The sequence below is a fragment of the Neophocaena asiaeorientalis genome, unplaced genomic scaffold (assembly GCF_003031525.2).
Source record: "Neophocaena asiaeorientalis asiaeorientalis breed wild unplaced genomic scaffold, Neophocaena_asiaeorientalis_V1.1 scaffold483, whole genome shotgun sequence".
Lineage (NCBI taxonomy): Eukaryota > Metazoa > Chordata > Mammalia > Artiodactyla > Phocoenidae > Neophocaena > Neophocaena asiaeorientalis.
In genome coordinates, this window is record NW_020175631.1 from 508,805 (window position 1) to 522,295 (window position 13,491).

The following is a 13,491-nucleotide window of genomic DNA, read 5'->3' on the forward strand; positions in this document are numbered from 1 at the left end:
AGTGAAATGTAATAAGATCACAAGGTTAGTGCAGTTATAAGAAAAAGAGTGTGGTATTCATAATTGAAGGATGGGTCTTACTGTTTTGAACAAACACATTCAGTAGTGGCTCATTTTGGTAATATTGATTTGTGGAGCAAATGGAGGAATTACCTAACTATTTCTTCTTATAGCCAGTGTGTGCATGGATCATAACCATAGTAGAGATTCAATAAACTCAACAAATGCCCTTTTTAGTTTGATGTGTATATTTTTCCAACCATTTTCAGGAAATTCTATTTAATGAGAGAAGTTCAATAAATGATTTAAAAAATATTAATCAGCCATTAGGGCAGATGAATGAATCACTATTAAAAGTAAGAAGACCATTTACCAAACAGGAGTTCTAAATGAACCTCATGATAAGAAAAGTGCTACTCTATAGATAGGGTGGGGATTTCAAAAACAAACACAATCACAGTTTTAACAACATGTGGTTTTGCCATTGTTGTTTTAAACTTTCATTTATTTTTAAGGAGTAGGAAAATTTAATATGAATGGATACCAGTGAATGTGTATAGTATATAGACTTGTTGAATACGGTAGCTACTAGCCATGTGTCACAATTAAGCACTTGAAATGTGGCTAGTAAAACTTGAAATAGGCTGTAAGTACACACTGGATCTTGAGATTTGTTAGTTTTTATATTGGTTACATGTTAAAATGATATTTTGGATATGGTGGGTTAGATAAAATATACCTGATACTTATTTTATTTTTAAAATGTGGCTACTGGAGAATTTTAATGTTATATATACAGTTTGTATTCTATTTCTCTTAACTATGCTGGAATTAAGATTTCTAGATTTTTCTAGGACACATATTTCACCTAATCCCTTGCCACTTGCTTGATTTTTAAACAGATGGAGCCTCATTTCCACCTTTCATTGAGAAGACCCGGGTATTGCAATTCTTTTCCGCTGACATTTGCAGGTATGACAAAGAAACTGATATGTTCCTATATATCAGAATTCTTTCTCCAAGTGAAAAAACACAGGCATAGAAGATCATACTTGATAATCATATTATTTGAGAAAAATAAAATACATTTAGGCAAGTTTTTCTTGACGTATTAAGAATAAATACAATACGGAATTCATAATCTGTTTATTAAGTCTTTAAAAAATTGAAGGTTGTAGAAGGATACTTTGCATAACGAAAATCATTTTCTCCTTCTTCATTTCTAAGCAAGAACATTTCTTTTCTCTTACTAAACTAGTAAAACAGTGAGGCGTGGCTCCACCTGAGCAACCTCATTCTCAATGTGCTCACAGACGTCAATGGACAGACGACAGAAAATCAGTAAGGCAACAGAGATCTTAGATGACACAATAGAACAGTTAGACTTAATTGATATTGCCAAAACATTACACCCCAAATAACCAGACTACACATTGTTTAGAAGTGTACATGGAATATTCTCTAAGGTAGACCACATACTAGGACACAAAATAAGCCTCAACAAATTTAAGAGGTTAGAAATTATTTCAGGCATCTTTTCTGACCACAATGGCATGAAACTAGAAATCAACCACAGAAAGAGAAATGAGAAAATAATGATTACATGGAGACTAAACAACATGCTACTAAAAATACAGTGGGTCAACAATAAAATCAAAGAGGAAATTAAAAATACCTTGAGACAAACAACTATGAAAATACAACCATACAAAATCTATGGGACACAGCAAACGCAGTCATAAGAGGGAAGTTTACAGCAATATAGGTCTTCCTCAGAAAACAAGAGAAATCTCAAATAAACTAACTTACCACCTAAAAGGATTAGAAAAAGAAGAAGAAACAAAGCCTAAAATGCACAGAAGGAAGGAAATAATAAAGATCAGAGAGGAAATAAATACAATAGATATTTAAAAAATAATAGAAAAAAAAATCAAGAGCTGGTGTTTTGAATGGATAAACAAAAGTGACAAAATTCTGCCCAAGCTCACCAAGAAGAAAAAAGAGGACTCAGATAAACAAAATAAGAAAGGTACAAGGAGAAATAACAACTGACACCACAGAAACAAAAAAAATCATAAGAGAACACTGTGAACAATTAAATGCCAACAAATTGGACAACTGAGAAGAAATGGACAAGTTTCTAGAAATATACAGCCCACCAAAACTGAATCAAGAAGAAATAGATAATTTGAACAGATTGATCACTAGAAGTAAAATAGAATTGGTAATAAAACAAACAACCAAACAAAAAACCTCCCTGCAAACAAAAGTCTAGGACTGAATGGCTTCACTAGGGAATTCTGCTAAACATACAAAGAAAAACTTATACCGATCCTTCTCAAACTCTTCCAAACATTGAAGAGGAGGGAACACTCACAAAGTTATTCTATAAAGTCACCTCCATCCTGATAACAAAACCAGACAAAGGCATTACCAAGAAAGAAATTACAGGACAATATCTTTGATGAATATAGATGAAAAAATCCTCAACAATATATTAGCAAACTGAATCCAACAATATATAAGAAGAATCATACACTATGATCAATTGGATTCATTCTGGGGCCACAAGGATAGTTCAACATAGGCAAACAATCAATGAGGTACACCACATCAGCAAAAGAAAAGACAAAATGTCACAATAGAGATGATTATCTCAATAGATACAGAAATATCATTTGATAAAATTCAACATCAATTCATGATAAAAATTCTCACCAAAGTGGATATACAGGGAACATATCTCAGCATAATAAAAGCTATTTATTAGAAACCCACAGCCAACATAATACTCAAAAATGAGAAGCTGAAAGCCTTCCTGTTAAATTCTGGAAGAAGACAAGCATGCCCACTGTCACCACTTATATTCAACACAGTATTGGAAGTCCCCATCACAGCAATCAGACAAGAAAAAGAATCAAAGGTATCTAAATTGGAAGGGAACAGGTAAAACTCCATTATACGTAGATCACATGATACTCTATATAGAAAAACCCTAAAGACTCCACCCAAAAGCAAGGTAGCAGGATACGAGATTAACATACAGAAATCTGTTGCATTTCTTTACCCTAACAATGAAATATGAGAACAAGAAAGTAAAAAACCAATTTCTTTCAAAATCACATCCAAAAAATGCTTAGGAATAAACCTGACCTAGGAGGTGAAAGACCTACACTGAGAACTATAAAACATTGATAAAGAAACTGAAGATGATTCAAATAAATGGCTATATCTCATGCACTTGGCTTGGAAGAATTAATGCAGTAAGTCCCCTACATTCGAACGAGTTCCATTCCAAGAGTATATTCGTAAGTCCAATTTGTTTGTAAGTCCAACAAAGTTAGCCAAGGTACCCAACTAACACAATCGGCTATACAGGACTGTACTGTAATAGGTTTATAATACTTTTCACACAAATAACACATAAAAAACAAACAAACACAAAAAATAAAGAAAACATTTTCAATCTTACAGTACAGTACAGTAGTACCAGCTACACACCACCGCCACTTTTACTCTTACTTTTGGACATCCTGGGCTTGCAGTACAGATACTGTACTACTGTACTCTATACAGTAGTGTACAGTAAAGTACACAAAAGCACAACCACTTGTGGAGGATGCACACACGTGACAGTGTATGCCAGACAGGTGAACTAGCTTATGTGATTGGACATATGAACACATGTTCGCATCTTTGAAAGTTCACAACTTGAAGGTTTGTATGTAGGGGACTTATTGTATTGTAAAAATGGCCACACTACCCAAAGCAGTCTACAGACTTAATGTGATCCCTAACAAATTACCCATGACATTTTTCACAGAAATAGAACAAATAATCATCAAATTTATATGGAAACACAAAAGGCCCAGAATTGCCGAAGCAATTGTGAGGAAAAAGAACAAAGCTGGAGGCATAACCCTTCCAGACTTCAGAAAGCTACAGTAATCAAAACAGTGTGGTACTGGCAGAAAAACAGACATATGGATCAATGGAACAGCACAGAGAGTCCAGAAAGAAGCCCACATATCTACGGACAATTCACCTTCAACAAAGGAGACAAGAATATACAACGGAGTAAAGAGTCTCTTCAGCAAGTGGCATTGAGAAAGCTGGAGAGGTGCATGTAAATCAACGAAGTTAGTACACACCCACACAACATACACAAAAATAAACACAAAATGGCTAAAAGACCTGAATATAAGACACAACACCATAAAACTGCTAGAAGAGGACCTAGGCAAAACATTCTCTGACATAAATCGTAGCAGTGGTTTCTAAGGTCAGCCTCCCAGGGCAATAGAAATAAAAACAAAAATAAACAGATGGGACCTAATCAAACTTATAAGCTTCTACACAGCAAAGGAAAACATAAACAAACTGTAAAGAGAACATAAAGACTGGGAGAAATTATTCACAAACAACGTGACCCAAAAGGGCTTAATTTCCAAGATATACACACAGCTCATACAGTTCAGTGTCAAAACAAACAAACAAACAACCCAATCAAAAAATGGGCAAAAGACCTAAATAGACATTTCTCCAGAGAAGACATACAGATGACGAACAGGCACTTGAAAAGATGCTCAAAACTGCGAATTATTAGAGAAATGCAAATCAAAACTGCAGTGAGGTATCACCTCACACCCGCCAGAATGACTATCATCAAAACGTCTAAAAATAATAAATGCTGGAGAGGGTGTGGAGAAAAGGGAACCCTCCTACACTGTTGGTGAGAACGTAAATTGGTGCAGCAATTATGGATAACAGAATGGAGAGTCCTTAAAATACAAAACTACGGTTACCAGCAATCTCACTCCTGGACATATATCTGGAAAAGACAAAAACTCTAATTAAAAAATATATATGCACCCCAATGTTCATAGCAGCACTATTTACAATAGCCAAGATATGGAAGCAATCTAAATGTCCATCAACAGATGAATGGATAAAGAAGATCTGGTATATATACACAATGGAATATTACTCAGCCATAAAAAGAATGAAATAATGACATTTACAGCAACACAGATGAATCTACTGATTATCGTAGTAAGTGAAGTAAGTCCGACAGAGAAAGACAAATAGTGTATGATATCACTTATAGGTGGAATCTAAAAAAAATGTATGAACAAACTTATTTACAAAACAGATTCACAGACACAGAAAACAAACCTACAGTTACCGAAGGGGAAAGTGGGAGAGAGATAAACCAGGAGTTTGGGATTAACATATACACACACTACTATATAAACAAGGTCCTAGTTTATAGCACAGGGGACTATATTCAATATCTTGTAATAACCTATAATGAAAAAGAATCTGAAAAAGAATATATATGCATATATTTGAATCATTTTGCTGTACACCAGAAACTAACAGGACACTGTAAATCGACTATACTTCAATTTAAAAAAATGTCCAAGATGGTGATACCACAGTCACAGAACTATGTTCATGTGCTCTACTGACACTACAGCATCTTTTCAAATTGATGGGGCCCAGTACCTATCATATAAGCACTGGCACCCACACTGGTATGCTTGCATCCTAGCTCTGTTTCTAGACACTGTGTGGTGTGGGCAAGTATTTAATATCCCTGAATATTTTCCTTATCTATAAAATTGAAGAGCGTAGCATTTCTTCATACAGAATTATCTGGCCATTAGAAATATTATGTATTGAGTTCCAGTATATTCCTGAGGTTATGGTGAACACTTGGTAAATGATGGCGCATAGGAGACATGTATCAAAACCCACATGCACACACCCTAGGAAGTGAGCAGCCCTTCTCTCCAGGATTAAGTTGTGGAAGATTGAAATTTTATTTTCTTTCATTTAAACTGGGCACAAATAGAGGACTTGAGGAAGTCATATATTTACTCTATAAAGGAAACTAACTCTGAGAAATGTCCTCAGTATAAATACTCCACGGTAGTTCACAAGCAAAAATTATTCTCAGAAGCTTTTGAAAACAAAGGTAAGAAGAGCTCATACTCAGGTATTGAGTTCTGGTGTGTCTTAAAATATCACAAGAACATTTTTCCTAAGACTTAAGCAAGAATTCTAACAAGATTATATCCAGTTTTTCTAATTTAAAAATAAGAAAAACAGAATCTCCATAATGAAGTTCAGTTTTCCAGAATGAAGCTCTTTCTTATCTGTGTTTAGATCATTCTATGCTGTGTTTGGAGCTGAAATTAATCTGAAAGGAATCCCTGTGTATAGATTTATCCTTCCATCCTTGGCTTTTGCATCTCCACTTCAAATTCCAGACAACCACTGTTTCTGCACAGAAAAAATTATCTCCAAAAATTGTACCTTATATGGTGTGCTAGATATTGGCAAATGCAAAGGCGGTGAGTAAAAGGTCTTGATGTCACAATCCATGGCATAATATGCATTTTTCTTTAAAATGTAAATTTCACCTAGGTTTCCTTTCCACCAGAAATTTAAAGTGAGAAAGTAAAAAGGGCAGAAAGTAAAGGTGATGATAAGATATTTTTGTTCTGATTTTTGTACCGCTTTCAAGCTCCCAGTTGTTTCAGTGTTGTAAAGCTTAGTTATTATTAGGTAAAACCCTACTGATATTTCCCTGTGCTACTTTGGAAAATGTCTCTTTAGGTCCTTTGCTCACTTTTTAATTGGGTTATATACATTCTTGAGTTGTGTGAATTCCTTGCATATTTTAGATTTTAATCACTTATGGGCTATGTGTTTTGCAAATATTTTCTCCCATTCCATAGGTAGGCTTTTCATTTTTTGATGGTTTTCTTTGCTGTGCAGAATCCCTGTGCTCCTTTTAGATTTAGGGTAAAATGAAAATAATTCTCAGAATACTCTGAGCATCCCAACTTACCCATCTGATGTTTTTCTAACTTTTTCTACCCTAGAAAATGGTAAATAAAAATAAGTATATTTCAGGATGTCTCTGAAAGAAGAATTGACTCAAACACGAAATTTGGAGTCTATCTTATTTTGCTCACCTTTTTCATATTGGAGTGGGTGAGAATAAAGAAAGAAAAGCCTCTTAAATTCTCAGTCCACAGACATATTACTCCCTAAAACATGAAGGTATGTGGTTGTAAATTTGTGTTCAGCAGCTAAGCTTTACATACTAAAAATAAACACCTAAGGGATAAACGACAGACATCAACTGAATGGTTAGTAGGATGATGCAGAAGCTTATATTTTATTTTTGCTCAAAAGTGATTAGATGTAATAATTTTCCCTCACCCTCATTCCCCATTTAGTATTCAAAGCCAACTTTGCATTTCTTTTAACTTAAAAATCTATTTTCAAGGAAATCTTTTGAGTGCTACGCGTAATGAGGAAAATGATTTATCCCAATTGTCTCTTAAAACTTGTTTTCAGGAAAACCTGTGTACATTTCACTTCCTCATTTTCTACATGCAAGTCCTGAAATTGCAGAACCTGTTGAAGGCTTAAGTCCAAATGAAGAGGAACATAGCACGTACTTAGATGTTGAACCTGTAAGCAAATACATTATTGATCTGATTGGTTTAGCATTTTTTTAAATGAAAGAAAAATTAAGTTCTCGCCTTTCTGTCAATCACATTTATTGATGATATTTACTGCATCACAATCTTGACAAATTACTTAAAATTTTTTATCGAAGTATAGTTGATTTACAATGTTGTGTTAATTTCAGGTGTACAGCAAAGTGATTTAGTTATATTTATATATATATGTGTTTTTTTCAGATTTTTTTTCCCTTATAGGTTATTACAAAATACTGAGTATAGTTCCCTGTGCTACATAGTAGGTCCTTGTTGGTTATCTATTTTACATAGAGTAATGTGTATATAATTACCTACTTTTATTTCAAGGAAAATCTCATTGGTTTCTTCCTGTTGTTGCTTATGAAATGTCGAGGTAATTCTATTTTAGTTTTTTCAGCGTATGGAACTTTATAATCCTTTTTAATTGTTTGTAGGTCAGGGATAGTAATGATGGGTATGATTCTAATTGGCTTAAAACAATTTGGTATAAATTACAATTTTACTGTCATTTTATACTTAACTGTAAGTATTGCTTATATGAAGGGACACTGTAGATCATGAGGGATTAAAAGGTTTTATGGGTATATGCACATTTGAGGCAAGATCTATTATACTTAGCGTCAGGAAAAATCTATTAAATTTCCTATAGTGTAACAGTTTTAACTTTTAATTTATTTTAATATTCTCCTTTTCAAAAGTTAAACATGCCAGACATGGCACGTTTGTGCCAGACATGCCAGAATTTTAGTAGTCACATTTAATTTTAACTAATGATAGAAGTATTATAATTATACTGATGACACATGGGTTCTGACTGAATATATATTTGACCATATATAATTTGGGATTTAAATTGACTATATGAGTTCTAAGTTTCACTGCTGTTGTTGTTGATTCCCCAAAACCAATTCAGATAAATATCACCTTGACAGTAGGTTGGGCAAAGAAATTGTGTGTGTGTGCATATGTACATGTGTGTATAGGTCTGTATATACACATGCATATACACATAAAATGTAATTATGAAGAGTTATGTACATAATATTTAATATGTCTAATTAATTATTTAATAAATTTCACAAGTTTCAAGTACTACAGTTTTACCTTAGGTTCTATATAACAGTAAAAATAAGTTTTAGATATTATAAATGAATTATTTAAAGGAAGTTGGTAATTATTTTACTTTGTTCTCTTTTTAGATAACTGGATTCACTTTACAATTTGCAAAACGCCTGCAGATCAATATACTGGTTAAGCCAGGAAAAAGCATTGGGTGAGTCTCTTGAACAGGTTCATTATGATTTTTAGTATTTTCTTGCCAGAAAGTGAGTATATGTATGAAATTAAGTGGAAATAATATAAAATTTCAACTTTTCTTTGGCTTAGTATCATGAAATAATTACTGTTTATAACTTTCACCTGTAATTTAGAATTATATCTAGTGTGTATTGAAATTGTATTTACACATATTCTGGAATTAGTGTATGATGGCGTTTCTCATTTTGCTAGCTGTCCAAATATTTCCAGGACAATTGTTTCTAAAATTCAATTTTAGTTTCCTGGGTATAAATTGTCGAAAGGGAAAATACATGCTTAGAAAAAGCCAATCTAATTAGAAATATGTATTAGAAAGATTTATAAGAGTGAAAGATGTCTGATAAACAGCCATAGTAATATTTAAATGATTCATTACAAGGAACAAAAATCAAGGAACTTAGCAAGTTTAAGAGCAACTAATTTCTGAACATTTATTTACACTAGTAATTACTAACATTTCTGTTATATATGGGTATTATATTAGTATATATTGTTATAATTATTTTCAATGTTTATTACAGAGCATTAAAGGGTCTGAAGCAGAATTATATGGTGCCTGTTCTTTGGCTTAATGAGGTTAGTATTCTTACCTCTTAGTCACCAAAAACTGTAAACTTCCTTGTATATAGAAACAGCTTTTAGTGTTTGAAAATTGAATACATATGTATAGAATTTGAAGTTGTATGTGTTTCCATTACCTATATAGGTGAATTTATATATTATTAATTATATAATTAATTATTCTGAGAGAACCGAGCCACACAGAAATATCAGGTTTATGTTAGTTTTCAGTGTTTTTATTTCAGAAGGATGAAGTACTTCCTATAATTTTACATTATTTTCATAATACAACTAGTAAACACTTTTTCTTGTCATAGTGCTCGTGTTAGGAAAGAGTCATACATACACGTGACTCCAAGTAACTCAGTGTGAATACTGTAGTGCTAATAAAAGCAAACCAAACTTATAAAGACCAGGTAAGAGTAGGTGTCTGCAGTCTATCCGAGTGTCTAACAAGATATTTTTAGTACAAATCACAGAATTGATTAGCCACAGAATGAGGAAATGCACTACAGAAGTCTTTAGAGGAAAGAAACTGTTGGCCTTTCCAATTTTCCTCTGTCACTAGGAAACATCCTTTGGAAAACTGGAAAATATTTCAGTAAGACCTTTGTATAGATCAATGATGTCAGTGTATTGGAGAGGGCTATATAACATGTTTCAAAGGAAGATTATATTTCTCTCTCTAAATATTCTACCTTGGCATTTACTGCCTTCTTTGACATGAAAAGGGAATTACATTGTCTTTTCTTATAGATAAAGATGACTAACATCTATGCAGTGTTTCGAAAAAAGAGCGATACATAAATGGAGAGTTTTGAGTAATTTGCTCCACTAATCAACTGAAATAATGCTAACTGTTAACTTGATTACAGACTGGCACAATCGGTGATGAGAAGGCAGAAATGTTCAGAAATCAAGTGACTGGAAAAATAGAACTCCTTGGCCTGGTAGAAATGATCTTAATCAGTGTTGGTGCGGTGATGTTTACTGCTTTTATGATTTCATACTGTGCATGCAGATTGAAGAGTGTAAAATAAGTAAGTATATAACAAAATACATTTAAGGCTTCAGTAATGTTAGTTTATATATTACTGTTTCCATTTTATCAAACAGGAGTTATAAATTAGGCTGCAAATATTTCTGGACATGTCTGGCCAACTATCATTGTTAATACATCCTCGAAATTTTGAGATACTAAATGTAAATTAAAACATAAATGAAACCTGAATGAGTAATAAGGCCTACTAATATCAAGCAGATCACTATATTTCATCTTTATTATCGGAGGAATGGGCTAAAATATGAAATTGTCACCTTTCAAAGTTAGAATGTTGCACAAAAGCTATATATGTACTAGCTTTTCTTTTCTTGATTATTTCTAGCTAGTTAATTATTTTAAAATTACAAATAATTAATTTAATAGATCAGTGGCCAGGAAAGTTTATGTAAAACTGAAAATGGTAGCTATTTGGGGAAATTAGAATTTACAAGGGAAAAGAAAATAAAAAGGAAAATTAAATAAGCTAGAAATTAATGAGAAATGAAAACTCAATCAATGATAGAACTAAAATTAGGTAAAAATATGCTATTTTTAAATGAAGATAGCATATTAATATAGAAACAGGATTGTTGCATATAATCATGCTGTCCAAAATCACAGTGTGCACTCTAGATGTTTAGTGTGGAAGCTCTGATGAATTATTACAATTCAGGAGCTAGAACTGAATACAGCAATACAAGAAAACAGAAGACAATAATGTTCACACAGTAAAACCAAATTACTCAGAGTTTACAGGAAAATCAGCTAAATGTAGACAGATTTGAGTTTTGACAAAACTGTAGAGGTGTTTCAGGCCTCTGTGTTTTAGGTATTACTGCACAAGCCCCCTTGTACATAGAGGAATGAATGCCTGACCCTATCTTCCCTAAGCCTTTCTTTACTAATCATACTTGGCATAGGTATGGCCTGTGGGGGGTAGGGGGCGAATTTGTCACTTACCCATAGTTTCTGTCCCCCCTCCCTTCCCAGGAACCTCAAAAAATATATACAATCAAAATAAAAGCAATATACTTGGGATGAAAAAATCACAACTTCAAAACAAAAGTCTTCTTGTTCTACTTCCAATCAGCCTGTTGACTGTAACCTGTCATGTAGAAATTCTGGAACCACCACTGATAATTACTGAGCTTTTATTATGTGCCAAAATCATGCTAAATATTTTACATGAATTATCACAACTAATCCGTAATAATATTTCATGAGTTTCCAATAATCAGGGATTCATTAGCATCCATTCTATCTTATGGAGTCATCCCAGAAAGTTATAAATTTAAACTGTGCAAAATTGTCCATTTTCACAGTGTGAATCAGTCAAACTGAAGATGAAGAAAAATGAAGTGGAATTTTTGGACAATATTTTTTTGGATATGAAATTGAGAGCTTGAGACTAGGAAGGCAACTCCATTTTTTGTTCTGATTATTTCTGTCACTATTCACTCAAAAGAGGACTGAACAATTCTGCCTACAATCCATTTGAATAGGTATTCAAAACGCTAACCTAATATATTCACATTATAACACATAAAGGAAATATTGCATCACCTTTAAGACCTGTCATTAGTCCAGTAACAAATAAGTTAGGATTAAACAAAGTAATTCATATGAACACATACAATAGACAAAAAGATCATCCACTGAAAAGCCAAGTTACAACAAAAACTTCTTCTAGTGGGAAAATATGCTTTTTAAAATGAAGTATGAGTCATAAATTTTTTCTGTATAGTTCTCTACTGAAATTACATGAACAATTTCATCAGTGCTTAATGAGCCCTGAATGCCAATTATCTTGGGTCTGTACATGGCTCTATTAAGGTGAAAGATTGAAAACTTTCTAGAGTGCCTTTGTCAACAAGTATATTGGTTTGGCTTAACATCTGACTGTTACAGGGAAAAGCTACTGCTCTTTACACAACAATACGTCTTTTTTCTTTACAAATAGAGAAGAACACTGTTCTCTGTAGATTACTTGATTTACTAGATTTAGAAGAATTACAGATATAGATTTCCTTAAACAAGCTTTAGCTTCGAATATTATAATAATTATGCCTTTGGGAAGATTTATAAACAATTGAAAAATAAGGAGATGGATGTACAAGAGGGAGTAAAGCAAAGATGGTGGAGCTAAGGTGTGATTTTGCTCAATGGATCACAAAGAGAATAAGCCAATAGTCCTTTTGAAAGTAGTAGTATATACACCGCTAAATGGAGGATGGTCTGAAGGGACAGCAAAGAGTGGAAATGCTCATCCAGAGCAGATTTAATGAGCTACCCCTCCTTATCTGGCCATGTGCAGCTCTTGAGAGCTGGGAAGCAGCCTTCCATGTATCCTGGAATGGGAAAATAATTGCCTTATCCATGAAGTTCATCAGAGAATTTTTCTCTGCAGCTTGAGAAATTGGGCTAATTACTAGAAAACATGACATCTGCAGTAATTAGAATTTGAATATTACCTGTTTTATTTTTCCACGACTTTCTGATAAGTACTTACCTTTCTTCTGCTTTCCAGGAAGCAAATGAATCTTTACATTTATGCACCAGCTACATCAGGACCTTTCTTAATATCGACCTACAAAATAAAGATTTAATATGCTTTATGTTTGCAAAACACATCTTATCTTATAGTTGAAGAACTGGTGGCACTTTTTTTTTTTTTTGTACTGAGAAGCAGCACATTTCTAAAGGATTATTAAGATGTCATTAAAATCCATACTTTGAAAAAAACAGCACCTTTTAAAATTCAACATGTTCACAATGGAATGGATTTCAGTTTCTACAGATGTGGCTTCAGCATTATCCAGTTATTTTTATTTGGTACTGATTCACTGATTGGTTCCAGTTTGCTAAATTCAGCAGATGGGTGGATGTTCTAAACAAATCCTGGACCCTGAACTCTTGTCTTCCTCATCAAAGGGAAAACATCACTACCCTCATCAGTGTCCCTGCAATACACAGACCCCAGGACTGTCAGGACATTGCATTTCATGAGTATCAACTATTTTGAAAGACATTTAAGAATGGAAACTAAAT

General features: G+C 33.2%; 1 protein-coding gene across 3 annotated transcripts in view; it reads left to right on the top strand.

The window, feature by feature from the left end:
- Positions 1-13,274, top strand: part of LOC112390458 (platelet glycoprotein 4-like) — a 34,188-nt gene extending 20,914 nt beyond the window's left edge. Inside the window, exons 7-13 of one of the 3 annotated variants that reach the window (XM_024731416.1) lie at positions 903-972; positions 6,172-6,359; positions 7,375-7,493; positions 8,723-8,796; positions 9,362-9,416; positions 10,277-10,441; positions 12,971-13,274. In XM_024731416.1, coding sequence (XP_024587184.1) covers positions 903-972; positions 6,172-6,359; positions 7,375-7,493; positions 8,723-8,796; positions 9,362-9,416; positions 10,277-10,441 — 671 coding nt within the window. In that variant the 3' untranslated portion in view covers positions 12,971-13,274. Of the gene's footprint in view, positions 1-902; positions 973-6,171; positions 6,360-7,374; positions 7,494-8,722; positions 8,797-9,361; positions 9,417-10,276; positions 10,442-12,970 lie in introns of those variants that run through there. The other 2 variants (XM_024731418.1, XM_024731417.1) reach the window with 2 other exon arrangements.
- The last annotated feature ends 217 nt before the right edge of the window (positions 13,275-13,491 follow it).